Source organism: Phocoena sinus, chromosome X, assembly GCF_008692025.1.
Source record: "Phocoena sinus isolate mPhoSin1 chromosome X, mPhoSin1.pri, whole genome shotgun sequence".
NCBI lineage: Eukaryota > Metazoa > Chordata > Mammalia > Artiodactyla > Phocoenidae > Phocoena > Phocoena sinus.
The window spans coordinates 29,362,306-29,385,113 of record NC_045784.1 but is presented as its reverse complement, the minus strand read 5'-3'; the positions used below and the strand labels follow the sequence as shown (position 1 = coordinate 29,385,113).

The following is a 22,808-nucleotide window of genomic DNA, read 5'->3' as shown; positions in this document are numbered from 1 at the left end:
AGAAAAAATAAGGGGAGTTGCAAATAAGGTTATTAACTTTTAGGAATATATGTGTATGTCATTGAGAAATAGATGTACAGACCAGTCTTCCTATAGAGCAAGTCAGTGAAAATGGTTAAATCTTGACCATCTGAACTTCTGTTTATTTTTTATTATCTTTATACGAAGGATAGTCTTGAATTTATGGAACTAATATTCAAAAGAGGCTAGATTAGGTTTGAAAACTAGTAGTATCTATTTTTATTTATTCACACTTGTCAACAAAGACTTCTATGTTATAGCTATCATGTATCCTATACTGTATGGATAATGTTGATATTTGACCATACATAGTAGCTTGTGGGAGTAACACAAATAAGAAAGAAGTATTTTGTGATGCTAGATGACATTTTCTCATCTGAGAAAACAGTGTTAGGTTTATTATTTTTCCACTGTTATCTCTTATATTGCTTAAGAGTATCTACTTATGGATTAATAATATGCTTTAAAGATAAACAGATATCTTAATGCATAGATACATTTGTCATAGGAAAGTGATTGTTTACTGTATATCTTCTGTTTTCAGAAGCATTGGAGATTTACTACTGAAAAGTAATATGAGAGCAAATGAGGTTATTTTATGAGGGCATTTCAATAAGGGTTCTTTTGACCCGTGTAAATAAAATATGAAATCTCTCAATTTTAAATCTCTCTCACATGCACTCGTTTATTCAACATTGACCAATATGGTTGCATTTGCCGTAATTTAAAGATAGGCTTCAGCATCAAAGAAGCATTTTAATAAATCAAGATTGATGATTTTCCTGTCCATTTGGCTCAATACTAACTTCCAGCTTTGGAAAAAAGAGATAATTTTTAGAAGCATGAATTCTGCAAAGCTCTTTTGGGGTACAGAGATAACTAAGCCATGCTCCTGATCATCAGGAAACCTCTCCTATAATGGGAAGAGGCTATGTTAGCAGCCTGTGTTAGAGTATGTAGGTATTACAAAGGAGGGGAAAATAATTTCCTCATGGACTGGGGAGAGGGGCAGGAGGAAAAGCTCAGGCATAGTTCTTCAGAAGAAATAACAGACAAATGCATAATAACGGAAAGTTATTTTGGTTGTAAAATATAAGTGATATCCAGAGTTGCTTCTTAGCTCTTTATATATATATTTTTTTTTACATTGTAGATGAAAGAGAAGATGTTCAAAAGAAAACATTCACAAAATGGATAAATGCACAATTTTCTAAGGTAAGGACATTTTATTGCTCCTCTGTTAATGTGTGATGCTGAATTTTCAAAATGAACTGTGTATCTGTGCAATTTAAATGCCCATATTGTTTTTTCTCATAGTCTTTTTACTTTAGCTGTGCAAATCTGGGAATATTATATTGACTTTTAATTAAGGAAGAAGCAGCAGAATACATGGTAAAAAGAAATTATTTAATTTGATAAAATGTATCTTTGGTTCTTCTTGATAATGTGAGTTTCTTTAACAACATCAGTCATCAGAGGATTTTTAACAGCATTCTTCCATCAAGTAGCTAGTATATGTCATGCACTAGAAGAAGATATGAAGAATTTTTATTGTTCTGAAAATGATTATTCTCTTGGTCGTTCTTGATGTTTACAAAGTTCAAGAAAATCTGATAGGCTATTTGGCCTCTATCACTTAGAGCATGTGTGAAGTAATTTAAGATTATAAGTTGGTTCTCTTTTTCTGTAAGCATCAATCCATACTCTTAATATTTATTTATTTTGCAAATGCAACTAATTCATGATCAATAACACAATTCTAGATAATTTTTATATGAACACAGTGAAATATTCTTACCTTAAGAGTGCAATATTAAGGAGGTTTATGTGGATTTCAAGGTTAGAGAGACTTAATTTATATTTAATAATTTTGGATTTGGGTAAATCAGTCAAATGCTTTGTAAGTCAGTTTCCTCATCCTTCTATTGTGTGTGTGTGTGTGTGTGTGTGTGTGTGTGCGCACCTGTATAATAAATCAAATCCAGAGAGTGGGAGTATAAAGCTAATAAAATATGGACCCTATATGCAAGGCTTTAAGAGAGGCAAAATGGTGATAATGGTTATTTTGCAAGTTATTGTGATGATTAAAAGAGGCACTATATGTGAAAATTTCTAGCGCAGTGCCTGACACTCTTTATATATATATATATATATATATATATATATATATATATATATATAAATAAATTACTCTCTCCATGGGTCTGTCTCACTATGTAATGATCTTTGTAATGGATCCAAAACAGTCCACTGGGAGATGCAGTCTAAAAAGTGTTCCCTTTACTACTACAAAAGGTTTTAGAGTGTCATCCATTCTTTGTGGTATTTGATAGCAGAATATTGCCAGGTGCTCTTTAGTGTATTGGCAAGAAGTAAAGTTACTGAATTTTAACTAATCAAATTTCATTTATATTTACTTACTGAGTTAATTAATAAAGTGCTATTACAGAACTTTAAGCAAACATAGGAATGAAACACATGTTTTTAAAATCTCAACTTTTTTTAACTAAGTGGGGCAGAATTAATAAAAAAGAATAAATTATAACAACACAAATGAAGAAGAATAAATGAAAAACAAACTCGGAAATACTTAGGATAGGAATTCATAATTCTCAGAAGATTTATTGGTTGTGTGTATATGGTTTAACTGCTATATCTAGTAGCCTCATTAAATTTTTCTTAATTTCAGAACTTTGTAGCAGACCATAGATAAAAGCTTTCAAAGAAATCTACCAACAAATCAGAATTGTAAAGAGAGTTTTTCATAATAATAATTTAACATAATACTGTCTTTGAATTAAACCAATGAGTTATTTTAGTAAGGTGTGTAAACATGATAAACACTTGTGAATTCTCATTCCCACAGATCTAAATAGATCATCACCCTCTATACATGGACATTTCCAAGTGTTGTTTACCACAATTTATGTGCTAATATACAAACAGTAGTTTGATACCCTATCTTCTATGAATACATTGTGGGCACTGTCTTAGAGCAATTTTTCCTTACCCTAATGATCACCCCTATTTTAAAAGCTGTGGAATAATCATATGCATGAGTGCATTTACTGTTTTTTCCGCAACTTTCCCCCACCGCCGCCGCAATTCAACTCCCACTTATTTCATTTATTTTTAAGTGTTCTCCCTAAACCTATTACAGTTGGATCAAGAGAGTCACCATTCTTTCAAACACCGAAGTTGCATATTTAGGCACACCCGAGGTATCAGGAATATAAAGAAATATTTATAAAGACAGAGGGAAAATATTTAGAGATAAAATTTATATGTGTGTATATGTGTTGATTTTTCATTTAGAGACCTGAAAAATATATTTTCCATGTTACCTAATTTTTTTCTTGTCAAGACTTCAGGTACATGACTAAATTTTATCTAGATGCTTTCGAAGATAATGAGCAGAGAAAGCTGATTGATTCAGTTTAAGCCACTTGGTGATATCAAAAGATAAACATAACTGTGAGATATGTCATTTGACGTGTATTTATTTCATCACTACATGGAATTGAGCAGAAGTCAAGGCCTGTAGGAGGCACCAAATTAGTTTAAGTTGAATCTTCTGATCTCATGCAACGTGCATATTTGGGAGATGTTGAATAATTGCTAAATGGAGTAGCACTAAGTAGTCTGTGGGTGGTCAGAGAAAGCAGTACTCTGAGTTAGGGTGAATCCAGAAACCTTTACGAGGAGAGTTCTACTGATTGAGAGACCCTAAAGGAAGGAGCATCAAAGAGCAAGACACTCCAGGCTGAGAAAATGGGAACCCATTGAAGTCAGGAATGTGTGTTTTCTTTATAACCCCATTGATCATTACTAGTGCACTAAATAAATATTGTATAATACATACATTTTGGTTCAGTAGTACAGATAATTAAATATGTGCTAAATTTAAGAAAAGTGGAAAGTTCTGAATGAAAAAGAGGATGTTGAGGATGGCTTTAAAAAAAGAGAGAAAAGGCAATGAAAAATTATCATCTGTCTCTGTGGTAAACTGGACAAAGAGAAACACATACCACAACAATAAAAATGAATATGATGAGGTAAAAAGGTTTATCAGTGAGGCATATATACACACACACTTTTGTATAATATTTATAAAGTACAGGGATACAGCAAAGTAAGTTTCTTGTTATTTTGTAAAGCTACATAAGGGATAGTTTAAGGAGAAAATATGATTAAATATAGCCTTATCATTTTGTGTCATTTGAAGCTTAATGTATCTTTGTGGTAAATCCAACTGATTTTTCACTTTCCCAGTACCATTTTAAAATAGGCCGTATCTGTTTTTCAAAATAAGTCTTCTATTAACCTTCGATTCCAAAAATTTTACTAGAATGTGATTTATCACATCTATTCCATAAAGATAAGCAAGCTATATTTATCTCCATATAAACACAAAGCCATTGCTAGGTAAGATTAATTCAAGGTAAATATTCTCTTGTTGTAATTTATAGCTATTTTATAATCCTAAAAAAATGTTTAGTGTTTACTGTACCACAAATATAATTCACATTATAAAAATCTTGCTCATTCACACAGGTTCATTCAAAGAAGCATTTAAGGAAAGTACACTTTTGAAATCATGACCAACAATAGTTTTGTCATAAAACCTGCTTGATGTTTGTGTTAGAGAAAAAGCCATTTGTGGGAAAAAATATTTACTACTAGATCAATTGAAAGATTTAAACTGTCTCCCAATGAGTTATGTGATGGTTTTGATCCTACTCTGGATTTAGTGATTAACTTTATTTCCATCCTCTAACTTCACTTTCTCTAATTCTTCCAAAAGTGGTAGACAACTTTATATTTGACTTAGATGAAGTGGAAATGTGTAATTGGTTTTGTCTGTGAACTTTTCAAGGGCTCATGATATGATAATGTCTTCACTGATACACATGTTATGTCTTCGTTGCAGCAATCTATTGGGTTGGCCAGAAAGTTCGTTGGGTTTTAAGTAAAAATAAAAGACATTTTTCATTTTCACCAAGAACTTTATTGAATGACATATTCATTAACTGAATGAACTTTTTGGCCAACCCAGTATATGCCCATACCTAAAAGACTGGGCACACCCTCTCACAATAACAATAACATGAGACGGAATTAACTGCTGAAGTAACGTACTTTTGCCAAGAATTCGCCATAATTTATGTTCTAGCCAGCATAATGAGCACAGTATAATACAGATTAACACTAAAATTGTGAGTCAGTAAACAAGGCTTCTTTACACAGCTCTGTACCATAGAGACTTAGGAGAACATGTATTTATATTTCGTTATCTTGCCACACTCTATGCCAATCCATGCTCTCAGTACACACACACACACACGCACACGCACGTGCACACAAACACGCAGGCATACACAGAAAGCATGTCATATGTTTAAAGTTAAATGAACAGTTTCATTATATAAATGGAAGATACTGGAACATAGGAGCAAAACATTGTTTCAGTGCAAGAGGTAACAATATGTATGTACCTTTCCCCTGTGTCAGTTCTAAATGTATATGTAACTAACAAATTTATATATAACCACCATACAAGGTGCCTGAGTATCAGTAATAGAGCAGAGCTGTTGTGTCATGGAAGGTTCACCATAGATATAAACAGACCCAGACAGCTATGTCCCTGGCTTCCTGTTTCTCCCTACTATTTGGTATCAGAAAGAATTAGGTCACTAGGGGGATGAAAGGCAGTGAGCTAGGTCTCTGGATCATGATAATAAGCCTATATAAGGCTTTGGTAACACTTGAATTATTTGCTACAGTTGTTTTGGAGAGATGAACATTGGTACAGGAAACTACAGAAATCCTCATTTCGGAAACAGTGAAGATTAGGAACTTTTTGTTCCTGTATATCCTCACATTAATAACGATATTGAGTTATGCTTTTATGGTTAGTTGCTGCACTGACCTCATAAGATAAGTATTCAGGATGAGCTAAATGAAATTTAGGTGGCTTGCTCAAGGTAAATGGAAGAGATGAAGCTGGAACCCAGGAAACTGGAGTCTAAACCCCATGACATTTCCATATCTGTTGCTGTTGTGACAACTGTTCCACCTACAAAATGCTGCATTTTTCTTGGGACACATCACACAATTGATAGGTTTTATGAGAAGTGAAGAAGGATTTTGAGTTCATTGAAAACTTTAGAACAGAAGATATTTAATGTTTGCAACACCAACAGAGACTTTAACCTACCTTTGAATGTTTAATAACCCTAAAACTCAACCATTGTTGAGGAAGACTTTTAATTCTTTCCGAACGATTTTTAATACATTAAATGTTAATACTTTTACATTCTAGATTTTGGTGAGTGACGTAATCTAATTTTCAGTATCATCATGTAAGTTGTGAACACTGTTATTTATTAATATTAATTTTATTTCCACCAGTCATAAGCAAATTATTCTGTGTAAGAGACAATTTAAATATTCATTTAAAATACTTTGATGAGAAATACAAAATATTGCTTTATGGGCATGTGGGCTCCCTGACATCTATACTAGATGTTAAGATGACTTCTAGAATGATGTGTTTGTGTTTGCAATTGAGATAATTATGCTAATGGCCTAGTCCACTGAGGACCATTCCCTTGAATGTTTTCCTGAATCTAATCTTTGCAAAGTACCCAAGTAACAAAGGATATCATTCAGTTAGTGAAAGGAAAATTGGATTGTGATAGGTCTCACTGTTTTCAATGAAAGACAAATAATTTATTGTTTATATTGCAGATCTTTCTTACAAATACGTTGTTCTTTATCAAGCCACTGTTACTGAGCTCTTAATAATTCTAGCTAGTTTTAGAAGGTATACGTGTTTTGCTCTATGTTCTGAAATATGAGAGAAATGGAATTGTTAATTGCAGTACCTGTGTAATGTGGAGTGATCTCAGTGGCAAGCATGTGCAGCTGGCAAATGTAAATATTTACCAATGAGCATGATTGTTGCTAGCAAAAAACAATTCTCTGTAGCTGATAGGCAGATGCATTAGTTATGTGATGTATTCTGTCTTAGGGCCCTATATAACTTTCTAGCAAAACAATATATATTGACTTTAGTGATTTATTTTCATTTTGGGAAGAACAGCTGGCACTCTAGTACTGTCCCACTGGAGCATTATGGTTGCTAAAATAACCTTTCAACATTCAACGGATATCTATTGAGTGCCAACTCTGTGGCAGGCATATTACTGTACCCTGAAAAAGGCACAATAAACATGATTTTTCTTCTCTAGGAGATTATCATCTGAAGGAAGAAACAATGATATAAACAAATAATTAAAATGAAATTTGGCCCTTAATATAATAGAAGTGCCATGGGAACATAGAAGGAAGAATGACTGATTGCTTGGAGAGAAGGACAGCTTTTTGAAAAGAGGTGACATTTAATCTGAGGTTGTCCACACAAAGACAATTTAAAGAAAGGTGAAGGCAACAAAAATTGCATGTGGAAGTATGGAATGCTTCAAGAAGTTTGGCCTGTCAGGTGACAAGTGACCAAGGAGATTGTGTGAGTGGAGAATGCAGGCTGTGAGAGAGAACACGATGCCATTCCTGAGTAATTGTATTGTTGCCGGGGCCAGTTGGGCCAAGAATGAGTATCGGTTTAATCATGTTAATATTCAACTTCTGGTTGAAAAATATGTAGTTCTACAACAGTAGGCAGTGATAGAGCAATTAGACTGCCCTCCCACCACCAATCCTTCCTGCAAAATTGAATCTGAAGCCTAGACTTTACACTTAGGGAATAGACATCTGGATCTAAAATGAAAATGTAAGTGGGTTACATTTTTTTGTAGAGTTGTTTGATATCACACACACTCATCAGCGCACTGCATCGGAATCACCTAGAGGGCTTGTTAAAACATAGATTGCTAGAACCCACCACCAGAGTTTTCAATTCTGTAGGTCTATGGGGGGCCCCAAGAACTTTGGTTTTTTAACAAGTTCTCAGTTAGAACATGTTCCTGTTATTAAAATTACCTACAGTGATTATGTCAGACAGTGAATAGATATTTTTAAAATTACATCTGTGTATTACGTTCCTATCCTTTATAAACAATCATTTGTATTGAAGGAAACATGCTTTGACAGCAATACCCTGTTTTAGGTCAGTCTCAACCTATCAATAATGATGCTATTGGCTGGGAATGCTGGGGACCCTCACCTGGTCCCTTAGCACCTGTGGGAGCCTCCACAGACAATCCTTGAGTAGAGTCAATATTGTGGCTGGACTGGCTCTTGTGGTTCTTTATTATGATTTCAAGAGGCATCTCAGCAACAACCATCAGGGAACTTTGAAAAAAAACAAGGTTTATTGTTCAGAAGTCCTGGAGGTTACAAGGCATGCCTGGGACCACGCAGTGACATCACAGGTAGAGAGAGGGAGAACCTGGGGTTCTGCCTTTATTAGGGTCGAGGGGGGGATACCTAGGGTTTTGTGGGTTCACTCTTTATTGGTGAATTTAAAACATAAGAGCAGGAATTAAAGCGCTGGAAGAGAAAAGCATCCTGTCAATCAAACTGTCAGTTATCTAACTCAACCAGGGCTTTCTAAAAGGTGGAACTTGCATGGATGAGGCAGCCTGGCTCTTTATCTAGTTATGTAGCTGGTAATGTGCTTATTCCAGATGATGTCTTTGAAGTGGATCCCTTGGCAATTAAAAGTTTAATGTCAGGCACTTACATTATGATGAAAAAAACTAATTTTCAGGTGCTTACACTACACACACATAGTCTATATTCACCAACTTATTGTTTATTGAGATATATTATATATCAGGTGCTCTAGGTTTTTGAACATGACACTAAGGAGACGTGCTAATGCTACTGGTACAGGGACCACAACTCTGGGAACAACCGCTATAGAATATCAGTAATTTAATAGGGTCCGTAGTAGGGAATGTTTAAGGAAACCTCATCTAGGATTTTGATGAATCCTCAAGGGGGAATGATCTTTCTCCTTCTCCAGTTGAGAATCACTATACTTGATTTAAGTTGTGGTATATCTTGAGGGATCTTTATTCAATAATAGAATTGGGCTGGTATTAAAAGACTCAAAACCTACTAATCAGATATTTTATATATATTGTATATATATGTATATTACCTGTATTTAGTCTTATAATACTCTTTTTATGTTACAAGTCTCAAAAATATATATCTGATTGGCATAGATATCTGAGACAGGTAGATAGATAGAATATTTTTTTAAAAACTATGTTCTGTAAGCAGGTAGGTGATAAGGAAAGCAATTAATATAATTGAGCTCAATGTTCTGGAAAAAAATAGGCTATCCAGGCATACTGTCAACTGTATCTCCTCATTTTCTTTCACTGCAATTATTTCATGGGCAACAATATGTTTTTCTTACTAATATAAAGTTTCCAATGGATATACAGTGTCCTACGATCTCTCTTTTGTTCATTACTTGGCTTCTACAAAGAATTTTATTTTAGTGGTATTCTGAGGCTCTTTCTCTGTGCTCCATTAAGGGGTGATGTTTTGGACTTTACCTGGGTTCCTTTGGCCTCCTAGAATTTTCTATCCAATTATGATCATGGTAACCAGAACACAAAGAGTTAAGACCAAATCTAACAGTAATTTATTGATACAAGTTCAGCTGTAGAAATCTCTCTTGTAATGCAGCTAGAGGCAGATTTGTAAAGTTCATGCACAATAAAAGGCAGAGTATGGTTTTAAAAAGTCCTTTGCCTAATCTTATTCTAATCTAAGCCCTAATTTCACTATCTCAATTCTATGTACAAAGAGAAGTAACAGTAAAGGTAGACAATAGGTGATCAGTAAATAAGCGATCACTTTCAGCCTTGTCCAGAATTGTGGCCAGCTGATGGATGGAGACAAGCAGACCCGTTAATTAGAAATGTGAGTGAAACCACCCCATGGTTTAATATTAGTTGTCATTTAATGAGAACAAATGAGAGTTATGGATGAATTTGCTAAAAGTTTTCTTCTTTGATTTAGCTCACCTGGCACCTAGAAAACCAGTCTTTTCAAAATACGTGGTCAATGGATGGTACTTTTTGTAAGAACTGGTCCTGCTATTAAAATTATCTGCAACTATTATGTCAGTCAGAGAATAAATATTTTGAATATTATGCCTCTGCATTAAGCTTGTATCCTTCATAAATAATAATTTATATTTAAGAAAACATATTTTTATAGAAATACACATAAAGTCTACATTCATTAACTTATTATTTATTGAGCACGTATGACATGTCAGGTGCTCTAGGTTTTTGAACACAGCATTAAAGAGAAAAAGTCCCTTTAGTTATAGGGCTCTATGAACCAGATGAGCTAAACTAAACAAGGAAACATTTAGCAAACTATTTGACATTCTCTGTATTTATTTGTCAACTTGTTTTCTCTCTATATACCTGGAATATAGAATTTTGGATGGTGATTGGTACTAAAAGGAAAAATAAAGCAGGATGAGGAAAGGCTAAGAATAGGGTGGGTTGCTATTTTCCATAGTGGATCCTGGGAAGACCTCTCTGAAGAGACATATAAGAAACTGGAAGGAAGGAAGAGAATGCATCATTCAGATGTCATGGAGAAGAAAGTTCCAGGCGGAAGGAAGAACATGTATAAAAGTCCTGAGGAGGGAGGGAATGTGTGTGTGTTCGAGGGGCAGCAGGGTGGCTGGAGTAGAGTGACTAGGGGAGAGTGCTGTGAGCTGAAGTGGTATTAGGGGGATAAATCAGGTAGGGCCTAATTGACCATTGTGAAGGCATTGGCTTCTACATTATGGTAGATTAGGAGGCTGAGAATTTTAAGCAGTGGCTAGAAGCAAGGTAAGTTATACTGTAGGATGTATAGGTAGAAGTGAGAGGTGAACTAGAGGCTAGTGTAATAATCCAGGTTGGGTGTGTGTGTGGAGCTAGGACTTGGTTGGTAGCCATGGACCTGGGGAGAAATGACCATAGTTTGGATACATTTTGAAAGTACAGATAACAGGATTTGCTGATGGACTAGATATGAAGATTGAGAGAGTGGAGAAAAACAATTTTAGCCTGAACGTAAGGAAGGGTCGGATGGCTGTTTACTAGGATAAAAAAAGACTATTGAAGGAGAGGGTTTGGTGGGAAAATACAGGTAAATTTCCCATGAGAAATCATGAAAAAGAATTTTAGTTTTAGTATGTTTTCATGGAAAGAGTATTTTCAGCTCCTGAAAGTTACGTCAAGGTTGGAAGGAAGGAAGGGAGGAAAGAAGGAAGGGAGGGAGGGAGGGAGGGAGGGGGGGAGAAAGGAAAGGAAAGGGAAGGAAGAGAAAGAGAAAGGAGGGAGGAAGGTAGGAAGTTATCTCAATTTTCCGAAAAAAATGAGAGAAGATACATTCATACACACAATGATAGTGGTACTTTGTATATGTAATCCAGTACAATTGCATTGGAGTTAACTTGATCTTTACCTCTCCTGTGACCTAGTGTGGATGACCATACATCAGTGGAGACAGCTTTGATTTACCTCTGGTTTCTTTCTTCATAGCATTTACTATGTTAAACCATTATTGACTGCATTATAATTATTATTTACATATATTTTACATCCATCTATTAACTGAACTCCTTTAGGGTCTGAACCTTGACTCAGTCATCACTATATACTCAGCCTAGAGCATACACCCTGATGTACAGTGATACTCAATACATATTTGTTGAATGGATGGAATGAATGGCGATTAGGAAGGAAGGGAGAAAGGATTTGAAAACAATGTTGGTCATACCATCCATTATCTCAGTCCTTTCTTCTGTCAACACTTTCTCTTTCATCTTCTTTCATGTCCTCAAACATCACCTCTACCCAGGACCTAAAATTGGGCTTGACACTTTGGAAGCACTGAGAAAATGATTTTTGAGTATGCAAACTTCCAATTATGCATCTGTAACATTGAGTTTAAGATCCACATTTCCAAGCACTTCCTGAACCTTTCCACCAAGCCATGGCAAAATCCTGATATGACGCCTGGATGATATAAATGGGGATGACCTGGTTGGATAGATGGAAACAACAAGGTTTAGTTAGTGATTGGAAAAGGGGAGCAAGGAATTAATCTGATGGGTGCAAGGTATTTTTTCGGGACACTAGGCAGATATAGATACCACAAATTGGGAGAGGAACTGAGAGAAAAAGGAGAAGAGAGCCACTTTGGAGGGTTGTTGATCACTTTGGTTTTAGATATTGAAATATTTGGTTTAATGCGGTTATGAGGCATTCAGGAAATCTGTATGAGGACAAGTACTAGATTCAGAAGCCTGAGTTTTAACTCCCAGTTCACCACTTAGTGTGTGTAAACTTGAGTAAATTATTAAACCTTTCTAAGCCTCAACTTCCCCATCAAATATATATTTAAAAGATTAAAAGAAGTTCTGCATGCAGAGCACATGGAATTATACCTGGCATCTGGTAAACTTTCAATAAGTGGTATATAATATCGTTTATATTCTTGTGAGGGCAAGAAGAATTGAATCCCTCTGAGAAGAATGCTTGAGGCTGGCATTTGTCTGACAGGCTTTTATTTTCCTAAGTGGGGTATGAGAGCTGATGGATTTTGGTTACATGTTTTGCTTAATGGGGTATGGGAATTGAAAGAATTTAACAAGAGATGTGTGGGGAAAAAATATCAGGTTTGAAAACACAGCTTAAACTTCGTTAGGATTGGTGACTAGAGAAATAGATGAGGCACCTCAGGTAAAGCATGTGGCCATGAATGAAGTACTGGGTAACAAATATATTTACAGTGTAAGTCAAAGAAAAAGAGACAGAGAAGAGCAGAGAGCATCAGAACAAGGTGTGATTATCATTGTCAGAGGCCCAAGGAGTTAAAGTTAAGATGAGAACTCAAGCCTGCTGTTATACATGACACCTTTTAGAATGCTTGTTCTTGACCCTGATGTGCAGCTACTCTCAAAAGACCTCTCTCTAGTATTCTGTGTTTGACACCTAGTGCCATAGATCCTGTTCGTCATCTTTCTTGGTGTACTCTCTGGCTTTTAGCAGAGCATAACCTCTGGTAGCTTCCTGAGAAAAGGCTCAAGGGAGGTAATTTTTTTGACATATTATGTCATAAAATATTTTATTCTATTCTTCCTTTTTTGCTTACTTTTCTGTATCCTCGTGATCTTGTTTCAGAAAATGGAGTCACTTCTCTTTTACTTTCTCTAGATTTTCAATATAATTCTCCCACAATACTCTTCTGCTTCTTGTATTGTTCATATCTTCTATGGTCCTGCTTTCTTGTTCATTTATTGTTTGTTTTATTTTGAGGAACTCTTTTACTTTCAAAGTCATTCTTCAAATTATCTAGTGATCTTAACTTTTTGTTTACATTTAAGTGTGAGATACTGATATTTGATAAAGTAAAATACCCTTTCCTGATAAAAATACTGAGTATAAAAAGGAATCATTGGATACTCTTGCTAGCATGTTATACTATGTATATACAGTTTAGTCCAGTTGTCAGCATATTACTTAATGAGGACACATTCTATGAATTCTAACCAAAGACAAAGTTACAGTAATGTTCAGCTATCTTCACTACTGCTTAACATTGTGTTGGGAGTATTAGCCATCACAACCAGATGAAATAAACCAATTCAAGGCAGATCAGTTGAAAGAAGAGGTAGCAGTGTCCCAATTTGCAGATATGACTGTTTACCCAAAAAGCCACAAAGAAACAATAACATTAACAAACCCAAACACCAATACAAACAGTAAAATAATTCAGTAAGTTAGCAGAATATAAAATTTACATGCAAAATCAGTAGACTTCATGGTAACGAGCTGGAAGATTTTATGGATCAGACATACCCATTTACAACACTAGAGACAAGAAACAAATTTAATAAGAAATTTTCAAAATCTATATTTAAAACTCTCCTGGAAGACACGAAAGAAAATTAAAGGGAAAGACCTACTTTGTTCCTAAAAGCATGACTTAACATCATAAAAGTATCTATTGTTTTTAAGTTAATGAATAAATTAAATGACATTCCTATATAAGTAATATTTTTTTCTGGACTTAGATAAGCTGATCCTAAAGTTTATATAGAAAAATACATGTTTGTGGGCACCATACCTTTAACTTCTCCCAGCTGTTGGGGAGAAGTATCTGCAAAATAGCTCAAAGATATTGTTCTGTATATCCCTTGTCAGGGGGAGGGGGGGAAACCCGACCAGGACCCTGCCCCAAGGCTGCACTATTGTTTCTTTTGACTGTTCCTCCCTTGTCTCTGCTCCCTTCCCTTCCCTAATTAGCATCTATTTGTTGGAACTCAGGGAGGGTCATGGAGGCTGAATGAAACCTATTTCCAGTAATCAAGAAATGGGGGACACAGAAAGCCTTTGTGCCCAGGAACCCCACAGGGTCCTGATTGGTATCAATGCTTATAGATTTATACCTTTTTAAAAGTTATTTTCCTCTTGTTTTATAAGCAGGCTTCTGATAATTTTTTTAAATATATTTACACAATCATACTGATATATTTTTTCTGATATTGAAGGAGAAATATATGTATTTAGCAAAAATGAATGTTGGCTTAGGTTTTCTCTAATGGTCCCTCCAGGAATCTGGACCATTGTTTGTCACCACAAAGGATGAAAATGTTTGATTGTAATATGCCAGTTTTCAAGTAAAATTGATTTTGTTTCTACCTTTTAAGAATGAAGGCAAATATATTTTTATTTCATTAATAATATTGCTTGCATTTTCTAGACCTTTCCCTAAAAGCACATATTTAATTTTCCTGAGTTGTTTTGGTTACAGATTCTCCTGACTATTTTTAAATTTTCAGCTTTTATTTGTCCACCTCCAGTATTCTGAACTGCTGAGTTTCATCATAGCTGTGATATGAAAAGGGCTAATTCCCTAAAGTCTCTTTTAAAAATTGCCTTTTACTCTTTAACCTGCTATAGAGTTTATGTAGAATGATGGAACCATTTCACAGAGTCACTCCTGTGAATATTTGCCTTGCACATGGTAGATAATAAATATTTCATTGAACAAAAAAAAGAGAATGAAGGCAAAGCAGAATGTCTTGTATTACTGATTTTATTATCATAACTGACTTGAAGAATTAAATACAATTTTGGAGTGTCAGCAATATTCTCTTGATGTTTAGGTATGCCTCACTATATACTATGCACATATATTCTGAAAGAAGAAGTTCAAATGAAGATTGCTTCTAATAATATTCTAAATGAGCTGTTTAAGTAGTATATATTGGTAGTAGACATAGGGAATTTATTCAGATCCTATATATAAGGCATTTCAATATATCCCTGAGGATCAAACCTGTTGTCTAACTCAGTCAACCACTAGTTTGGATTAAAAACAACAATTTAGATATCATTAAGTATATTGCCTAATAGTCAAAGATCCTAAACAATGACATTATATGAATATTTCTTTTAGTGTATTTTCTATTTCATCTTAGTTGTAGGTTAGCGAATCAGCAGTCTCAAGTTATAAAACAAATATTACCAACATACTAAACAAGTCCTAACTTTCTTCCATTAAAATATGTAAAATCACAAAGATTTTGTTCTTCATGGATAACAGCATTTGCTGTTTGTTGTCTCTGCTTGATGAGGAAGTCATTTTCCTTATCTTGTTCATTTTCAGGATTCCTGGTGGCAGAGGTCTATGACAATTTTTTTCCCATATGTTTTCGAGAAAAAAATCACAGATATTATGGTCTATCTATGTTGGACTTGGTAATTTGCTTACTACACTTTTACCTTCTGAATAGAAAAAAAAACAATGGATTTGAGATTGTTGAGAAGGGGAAATTTTCCCTCTCTGCCCCTTTTGAGTTCTTGTAGCTGGACTAATAATAAAATTGACACAAGACAGATAAACAGGAGAAAAATAAACAAATTTACTTCATGCACATAGAGGTCTCATAAAAATGGGACCTAACACGTGGTCAAAGCAGGCAGCTTTTGTACTTTTTTGATTAAGAAATAATAAATTTGAAAGGAATTGATAGGACATAGAAACTTAGGGTTGGGTGCTTAATTAGTAAGGAATTTAAGTAAAGTTTGGACTTGGATAGTAAATTAGTAAAAAAGTAATAAGATTGGTTTGTACATGTTCCTTGTCTCTGGTAATAAGGGTGTCCTTCTATCTCCCAGTACAAGGAGGGCACCTTTCATAACAGAGATTTATTTCCTGCTTTCAGGAGACAGAGAGGAGAGGAGGGTCAAGTGTCCTTCCTGCATCACCTGTTTCTTAAGTAACTTTAATTCAAAATAATCAATATGACATTAAGGCATATTTTGGGACGGACTGCCCTGGGTTTCCAACAAGATGTACATGTCTAGGTGCTAGAATCAACGCTGCAATTTGCAAAGCATTTTACTTCTTGGGTGTGAAGAGAACCAAAACATGAATGAGTAGGCAATATTATTTTGTTAAAAAATGAATTAGAAGGATTGGTGGGGGGGGCAAAAAAAGGAATGCTACTTTTTTTCACAATTTTTTTACAATAAATTTTATTAGTAGTAAAATATAACATTGATACCCCTGTTTTTAAAAAAATATATGAATAATAAATGTTTTAAAGAGAGCTAAAGAGATATTGAGGAAACTCTTTTAGATGAGGTAAGATAGGAAGGAGAACAATGATTAAAATATCAGGCAAAAAAGTCCTATGAGAAACGTCAGAAGAATTGGAGTTGTTTAGTCAAAGTAGAAAATAAGTGGTACCTTACTCATATTCATAATTTGAACCCTTTGATTTTGTTTTAATTCCATTTTTAATGAGCCAGATTTTTATTAGGTTTTACATGCATGCAGAATTACTATTATATAGGAAAGAATTGGTTGAACACAAGAAAGTCTCTGACAGTAATATACAATGGAAGGAAATTGCAAGGAAGCCTTCTACATTTTCTCTACAAAAGAAAAAAATAGCCTGAGAACTCTGTATGTCTAAGCCCCTTGAATAATAATAGGAAATGGAGGATGGTTTATAAGTAGTTTTCATTATTTATAAAAGGCTGAAAAAAGCATATATTTTCCAGCAATATGTCCACATAGTCACACTTAAATTTCTCCTAACCCTGAGAGTCCCTGTTTCACAACCATCATCACTGTCACGGAACCCCTGGGCAATTCACTGGCATTGCCAAAATGCCATAGCCCTTGAAGTCCAAGGAATGAGACACAGGAGTCTTTTAACATTTCACAACTCTGTGTGCTCATTTTTCCTAATAGACAGAACCCAGCATCTGTGGTTCTTTAAGCACCATTCAGAAAGTCACATTATAATCAATCCTCCTGCTTGTCCTGGCAGGGATTCCATTCTGAGCACAAAAAATCTTGTCATATAATTCAGTTTCTAGATCAGGTAGCACATCCCCCCCTGCCTTATTTGTATCATGGAGTGATGTGACACTGTCGGGGAGGAAAAATAATTTTCCCTTTACCCTTCTAGGTTCTTGGCTGAGACCCTCCTGTAATAAAAAGAGATTAATAGGCAAAAAAGTTAATTTTGTTCATACATACATACATGAACCCCACAAAGATAAGAGGCTCAAAGGCAGGCAGCTGGGGTTTATATACCATACTGAGCTAAAGAATGGGAGAGCAGTCTGGAGCTTCAAAGGGGAGGAAGACAATTCATGGGAAGGTGAGAAGAGGAAATGTTGAATAAACTAATGTTTGCCAGTGCCATGCTGATAAATCTCTCAGATGAAAAAGTTATCTCTGGTAATAGCTGTCTTCCTGGTACAGGCTCCCTATCTAAATTCTTTCAGGCTGTTAAAGAGGATGATAAAAAGCTTTTCCTGAGTCTTCAGGGTCTTGATTGCCTTCAGCTCAAAATAATCCTTATGCCAAGGAGGCATATTTTGGGGTGCCATATTCTGCTCTCCTTTTCCTCCATCCTCTATCTTATCAGTAGGGGATTGTTAGAAGAATATCAGGCACACAGTAGATTCATAATAAATATTCCTGCATGATTAATGAGTGAAGGAGTGAATGGTGGTAGAAAGTAGAAAGATACAGAACCCTGAGAAGTTTGACCACACTGTCCAATAGAAATATAATGTAAAGCACTTATGTAATTTAAAATTTTCTTGTAGCCAAATTCATAAAGTAAAAAGGAACAAGTAAAATTGTTTTAATAATAATATTTTAGTTAATCCAATATATCCAAAATATTATCTCTTCAACATGTAATCAATATATTATTACAGAGATATTTCAGAATATTTTTTGTACTACCTCTTTAAAATCTGTTATATATTTTACACTGACAGCACATCTCAACTTGGAATAGCCATATTTGAAGTGCTCAATGGCCATACATAGCTAGTGGCTACCATATTAGACAGCAAAGTTATATAAGAATGTTAAAATAATCTTGACTGGATCAGAAAGGGACTTTGTTACTTTCACCAACATCCCATGAGCCAAAACCCAGTTATATGATTCAACCTAACTGCAAAGGAAGCTAGAAAATGTAGCTAAAGAGAAATCTTCAAGAACTAGTGGTTAGGCAACCTAAGTGTAATATTATCAGGGTATTGTCTAAAATCTTAGTTTATTTGAAATAATTGAATATAGTTGATAACAATTACATAGTATAAAGTAGGATGTACTGTTTTCAAAGCCAAGTTCAAAATATATATAATGAGCTGTATTGGCTCAAGTATGTTTTTTTAAGAATTATGAATTGAAGGAAAACTATGAAATTTTTTCTTTACTAAAACTGCCTTCAGTACCCCAGGGCAGTAAGTAAAAAGAAGAAAACAAACTTGAAAGCACAAAATATATTACCGATCTTAGTAATTTAGCTTATAAACTGATACTGAATTTGTTACATGATCCATATTTCCAAATTGTTTTAACATTATGTAGGACCAGCCCAAGAAATGAAATGGAAAAAAAGAATGCAAGTTACCTTTCAGTGAAGTTACAAGAGGGAATAGGAAAAGAAAAACTCACTTTTTTTTCCCCCTATTCAACACATGTGGACTTGAAACTTTGAACATGTAGCAGTGGATCTGTTCTCAAATCAAATGCGTAGACCAGGAACAAGGTTATTTAAGTGAGAAGACATTTCCTCATATGAGTCAATATTTTATTTTTCTACTGTGGTCATCAGTGGATAAACACTCATAATCATATAGGTATATGCATTGCTGGCCAAATCAATAGAAAGCTTTTAAAAATACAGATTTCCCCCAAATTCTCCCCACTATTATCACCACCTAGATTTCCCTTGAAGTGAGTATGTTTTTAACAGAGATAAATATTTATGTTATATAGAACTGCATTGATAAATCCCTTGAATAGTATAAGAAGGCTGAATTTCTAGCTATTTCTGTTTTTGAAGTTCACTCTTCAAACTATGAGCCCATGTAGAGCAGTTATTGGAAAAGTATCTACAGCTTCCATTATTGGCCCATTTAGTACAGTGTGAGTTGGAACTCTGCCCACTATTTTATGTTACTCACTGTGTGGGCCAAACAAATAGAAGGTACTCAAGAAATATAGATGTTAGGATAAAGTAATGCATACCAAAAAATCTACTCACTAATTACTGAAGAACATGTTACATACAGTTTCTTGGAAATATGGCAAATTTAGAGCTAAATAATATGAGAAATCAATGATTATTGTTTTAAAAGTGTTATAAAAAGCATTTTAATTTTTCTAAGCATCTCAATAAATTAACAAAAATACATAGGAAATAAATAAAATGATAAGGAGATTTTATATATATATATACATATATATATTTGTGTGTGTGTTAAATGATTTAATATAGTTAAACTGTTTAACTAGATTAGGTAAAAGGCTGAAGTTTTCCACCTAGACTAGGAAATATAAAAATATACACATATAACTAGTGTAGTAATCTTATGGTATTGAAAGCTCCAAATAATTAAATAAGATATTTATAATATTTATAACAAAGAATATTTTAATTTAATTGTCCTCAAACCATATACAATAGAAAAAGGGAAAGCACAAATTAAGAAGTAACAATGTTAAACTGTATTTTAGTTCTTAAAATTTCATGTTTCTGCTCCATATAATTAAATCAGTAATGACAATTATAATTTTAGGATGATTCCCTGACTACTCATCACAAATAGTAAATGAAGAATTCCTATTTCCTCATTAAATGTGAATTCTTTAAATATTGGTGCTTTTTTCCCCTCGATAGACTTACTTTTTTAAAAAGAGAAAACACAGTGTACATATATGTATATCAAATCATCACTGTGTATGCTTTAAATACCTTATAATTTCATTTTTCAGTTAGACTTCAGTAATCCAAAAAAAAAGAAAGAACTTAAATTTGCTTTCTTTTTTTTTTTTTTTTTTTTTTGCGGTACGCGGGCCTCTCCCTGTTGTGGCCTCTCCCGTTGCGGAGCACAGGCTCCGGACGCGCAGGCTCAGCGGCCATGGCTCACGGGCCCAGCCGCTCCGCGGCATGTGGGATCTTCCCGGACTGGGGCACGAACCCGTGTCCCCTGCATCGGCAGGCGGACTCTCAACCACTGCGCCACCAGGGAAGCCCCTGCTTTCTTTTAAATATCAAAATATTTCATTGAAAATAATTCATAAGGTAATTAACTATTTTAGAATAAAATATTTATAATATTTATTTGGAAAAGTTATGTAACATTCGTGGGGGAGGAAAACAACTTTCCTCTACCCATCTAGGTTCTTCTGGCTGGCCTAAGAATTAAATTGACATGAGACAGATTGACAGGAGAAAATCAAATTTAATTACATATGAACAGGGCTTTACTAGAAAAATTAGACCCAATGACAAGTTAGGCAATTGAGGGTTATATGCTGTCAGAGGGAAGGAGAAGGGAGTAGTGGTTTGGGACTTCAAAGGGTATGAAGGCAATTCACAGGAATTGAGCAAATATGAGAAAGAGCAAATATTTGGTAAACAAATGTTTGCTGGACCACACAGAAACAATGGGACACAGAGAGGACTTTTAACAGACTGTACCAGATACCTCCCTATCTACCACACTTAGTTCAAATTATACTATAGTTATCTATAGTGGTGGCTCCCTTTCTGGAATCGATCTTCATTCTTTTAGACAGTTACAGGAAAGGTCAAAGATTCTTCCTGAGTCTTTTGGGCCTTGATTGTTTTCAGCTTCAAATAATCTACATGCCAAAGAGACATTTTGTGGTGGCACATTTGTTCCCCTACACATTTTTTCAGGAGCTCTCTCAATTCTAGCACTCTGTTGTCATATGTAACCATTTCTAAGAAAAACTGACAGTGTTGTTGTAAAGTAGGTAGTTTAGATAACATTAAAGCAATTAAAATCTGAACATGGTTGGTCCAAATCAGGTAAATTTAAGAAAAACTTTTACAAAGACTATTTGTTCCTACTAGTTAGACTCATTAGGTAATTTTTCACCTCTTTATTTGATCAATAAACATTCAGTAAGTAAGTTGGCTGAGCAGTCTAAACTGTTTTAATATTCTTGTTCATGTTACATTAAAAAATGGAATTTGATGCTATTACCGAACAAAGTTCCTGTGCCTAGTGCACAGTGAGGCCAAACAAACCAAAATGTCAGAGTTTGGATCAGAAAAAGGTTTATTGCAGGACCAAGCAAGGACAACAGGTGGCTCGTACTCAAAAACCCTGAATTCCCTGATGGTTTTGGGGGAGAAGTTTTAAAGGCAAAACTTGGGGTGAGGGCTGCGGGGTCTGTGGCTTTCTTCTGATTGGTTGGTGGTGAGGTAACAGGGCAGTGCTCCAGGAATCTTGTGCTCAGCCTGAAGTTACCATCCTCTACCTGGGTGGGGGCCTGCAGAGGAAATCGAAGATATCGTTATGTATATTCCTTGAGGATAAATGAGAACTTTGCCCCAAGGCTGCATTGTTTCTTGACTGCTCCACCCTAGTTTCTGCATCCCCTTCCTTCCCTGATTAGCAACTATTTGGATCTGCCTTTTGGAACTCAGGGAAGGTCAAGGAGGCTGAATGAAGCCTATTTCCTACAAACAAGAAACGGAGGATACAGAAAGGATTTGTACCAGGGAGGGCACCACAGGGTCCTGCTTGGGTTTCAATGCCTTGGAAAACAATATTAAAACTTTCACAAGATATTAAAATATTTGTTGGATTACTTTTTAAGAGTAAGATTCACAAATACTTTTTTTTTTTTTTTTTTTTTTTTTTTTTTTGCGTTACGCGGGCCTCTCACTGTTGTGGCCTCTCCCGTTGCGGAGGACAGGCTCCGGACGCGCAGGCTCAGCGGCCATGGCTCACGGGCCCAGCCGCTCCGCGGCATGTGGGATCCTCCCAGACCGGGGCACGAACCCGTGTCCCCTGCATCGGCAGGCGGACTCTCAACCACTGCGCCACCAGGGAAGCCCAATACTTCTTTTTTTAATATTATAAATAATTACCTTCTGCTTTGATTGAATAATTTTCCTCATCTTTTTATCCAAAAAATTCTACTGAGAGCTTTAAAAACTTACATTTGGTGGCACCACTTAAAATGTGATTTACACTCCTCATCATTATTTAATCTTTGAAATGATACTTTATCATTTCTTAAATCAGTGTGGGTACATTGAACAAGGTTTGAGAGCCACTCGGTAGGACTAAGTCATTAGCCTGTAATTTTACAGTGGATAAAATACTATGTTTTCATTACTTTGAAAAAAAATAATGACCTTGCAATTGACTCTTACATTTAACATTTTAATCTCAGCTTTACTACCATTAAATATAACTGTT

At 35.0% G+C, this 22,808-nt stretch overlaps 1 protein-coding gene across 1 annotated transcript in view; it reads left to right on the top strand.

The window, feature by feature from the left end:
• The window catches only part of DMD (dystrophin), a 2,099,690-nt gene that overhangs the window by 173,718 nt on the left and 1,903,164 nt on the right, over positions 1 to 22,808 (top strand). The window contains exon 2 of the mRNA XM_032618871.1: positions 1,175 to 1,236. Coding sequence (XP_032474762.1) covers positions 1,175 to 1,236 — 62 coding nt within the window. The remainder of the gene's footprint in view (positions 1 to 1,174; positions 1,237 to 22,808) is intronic.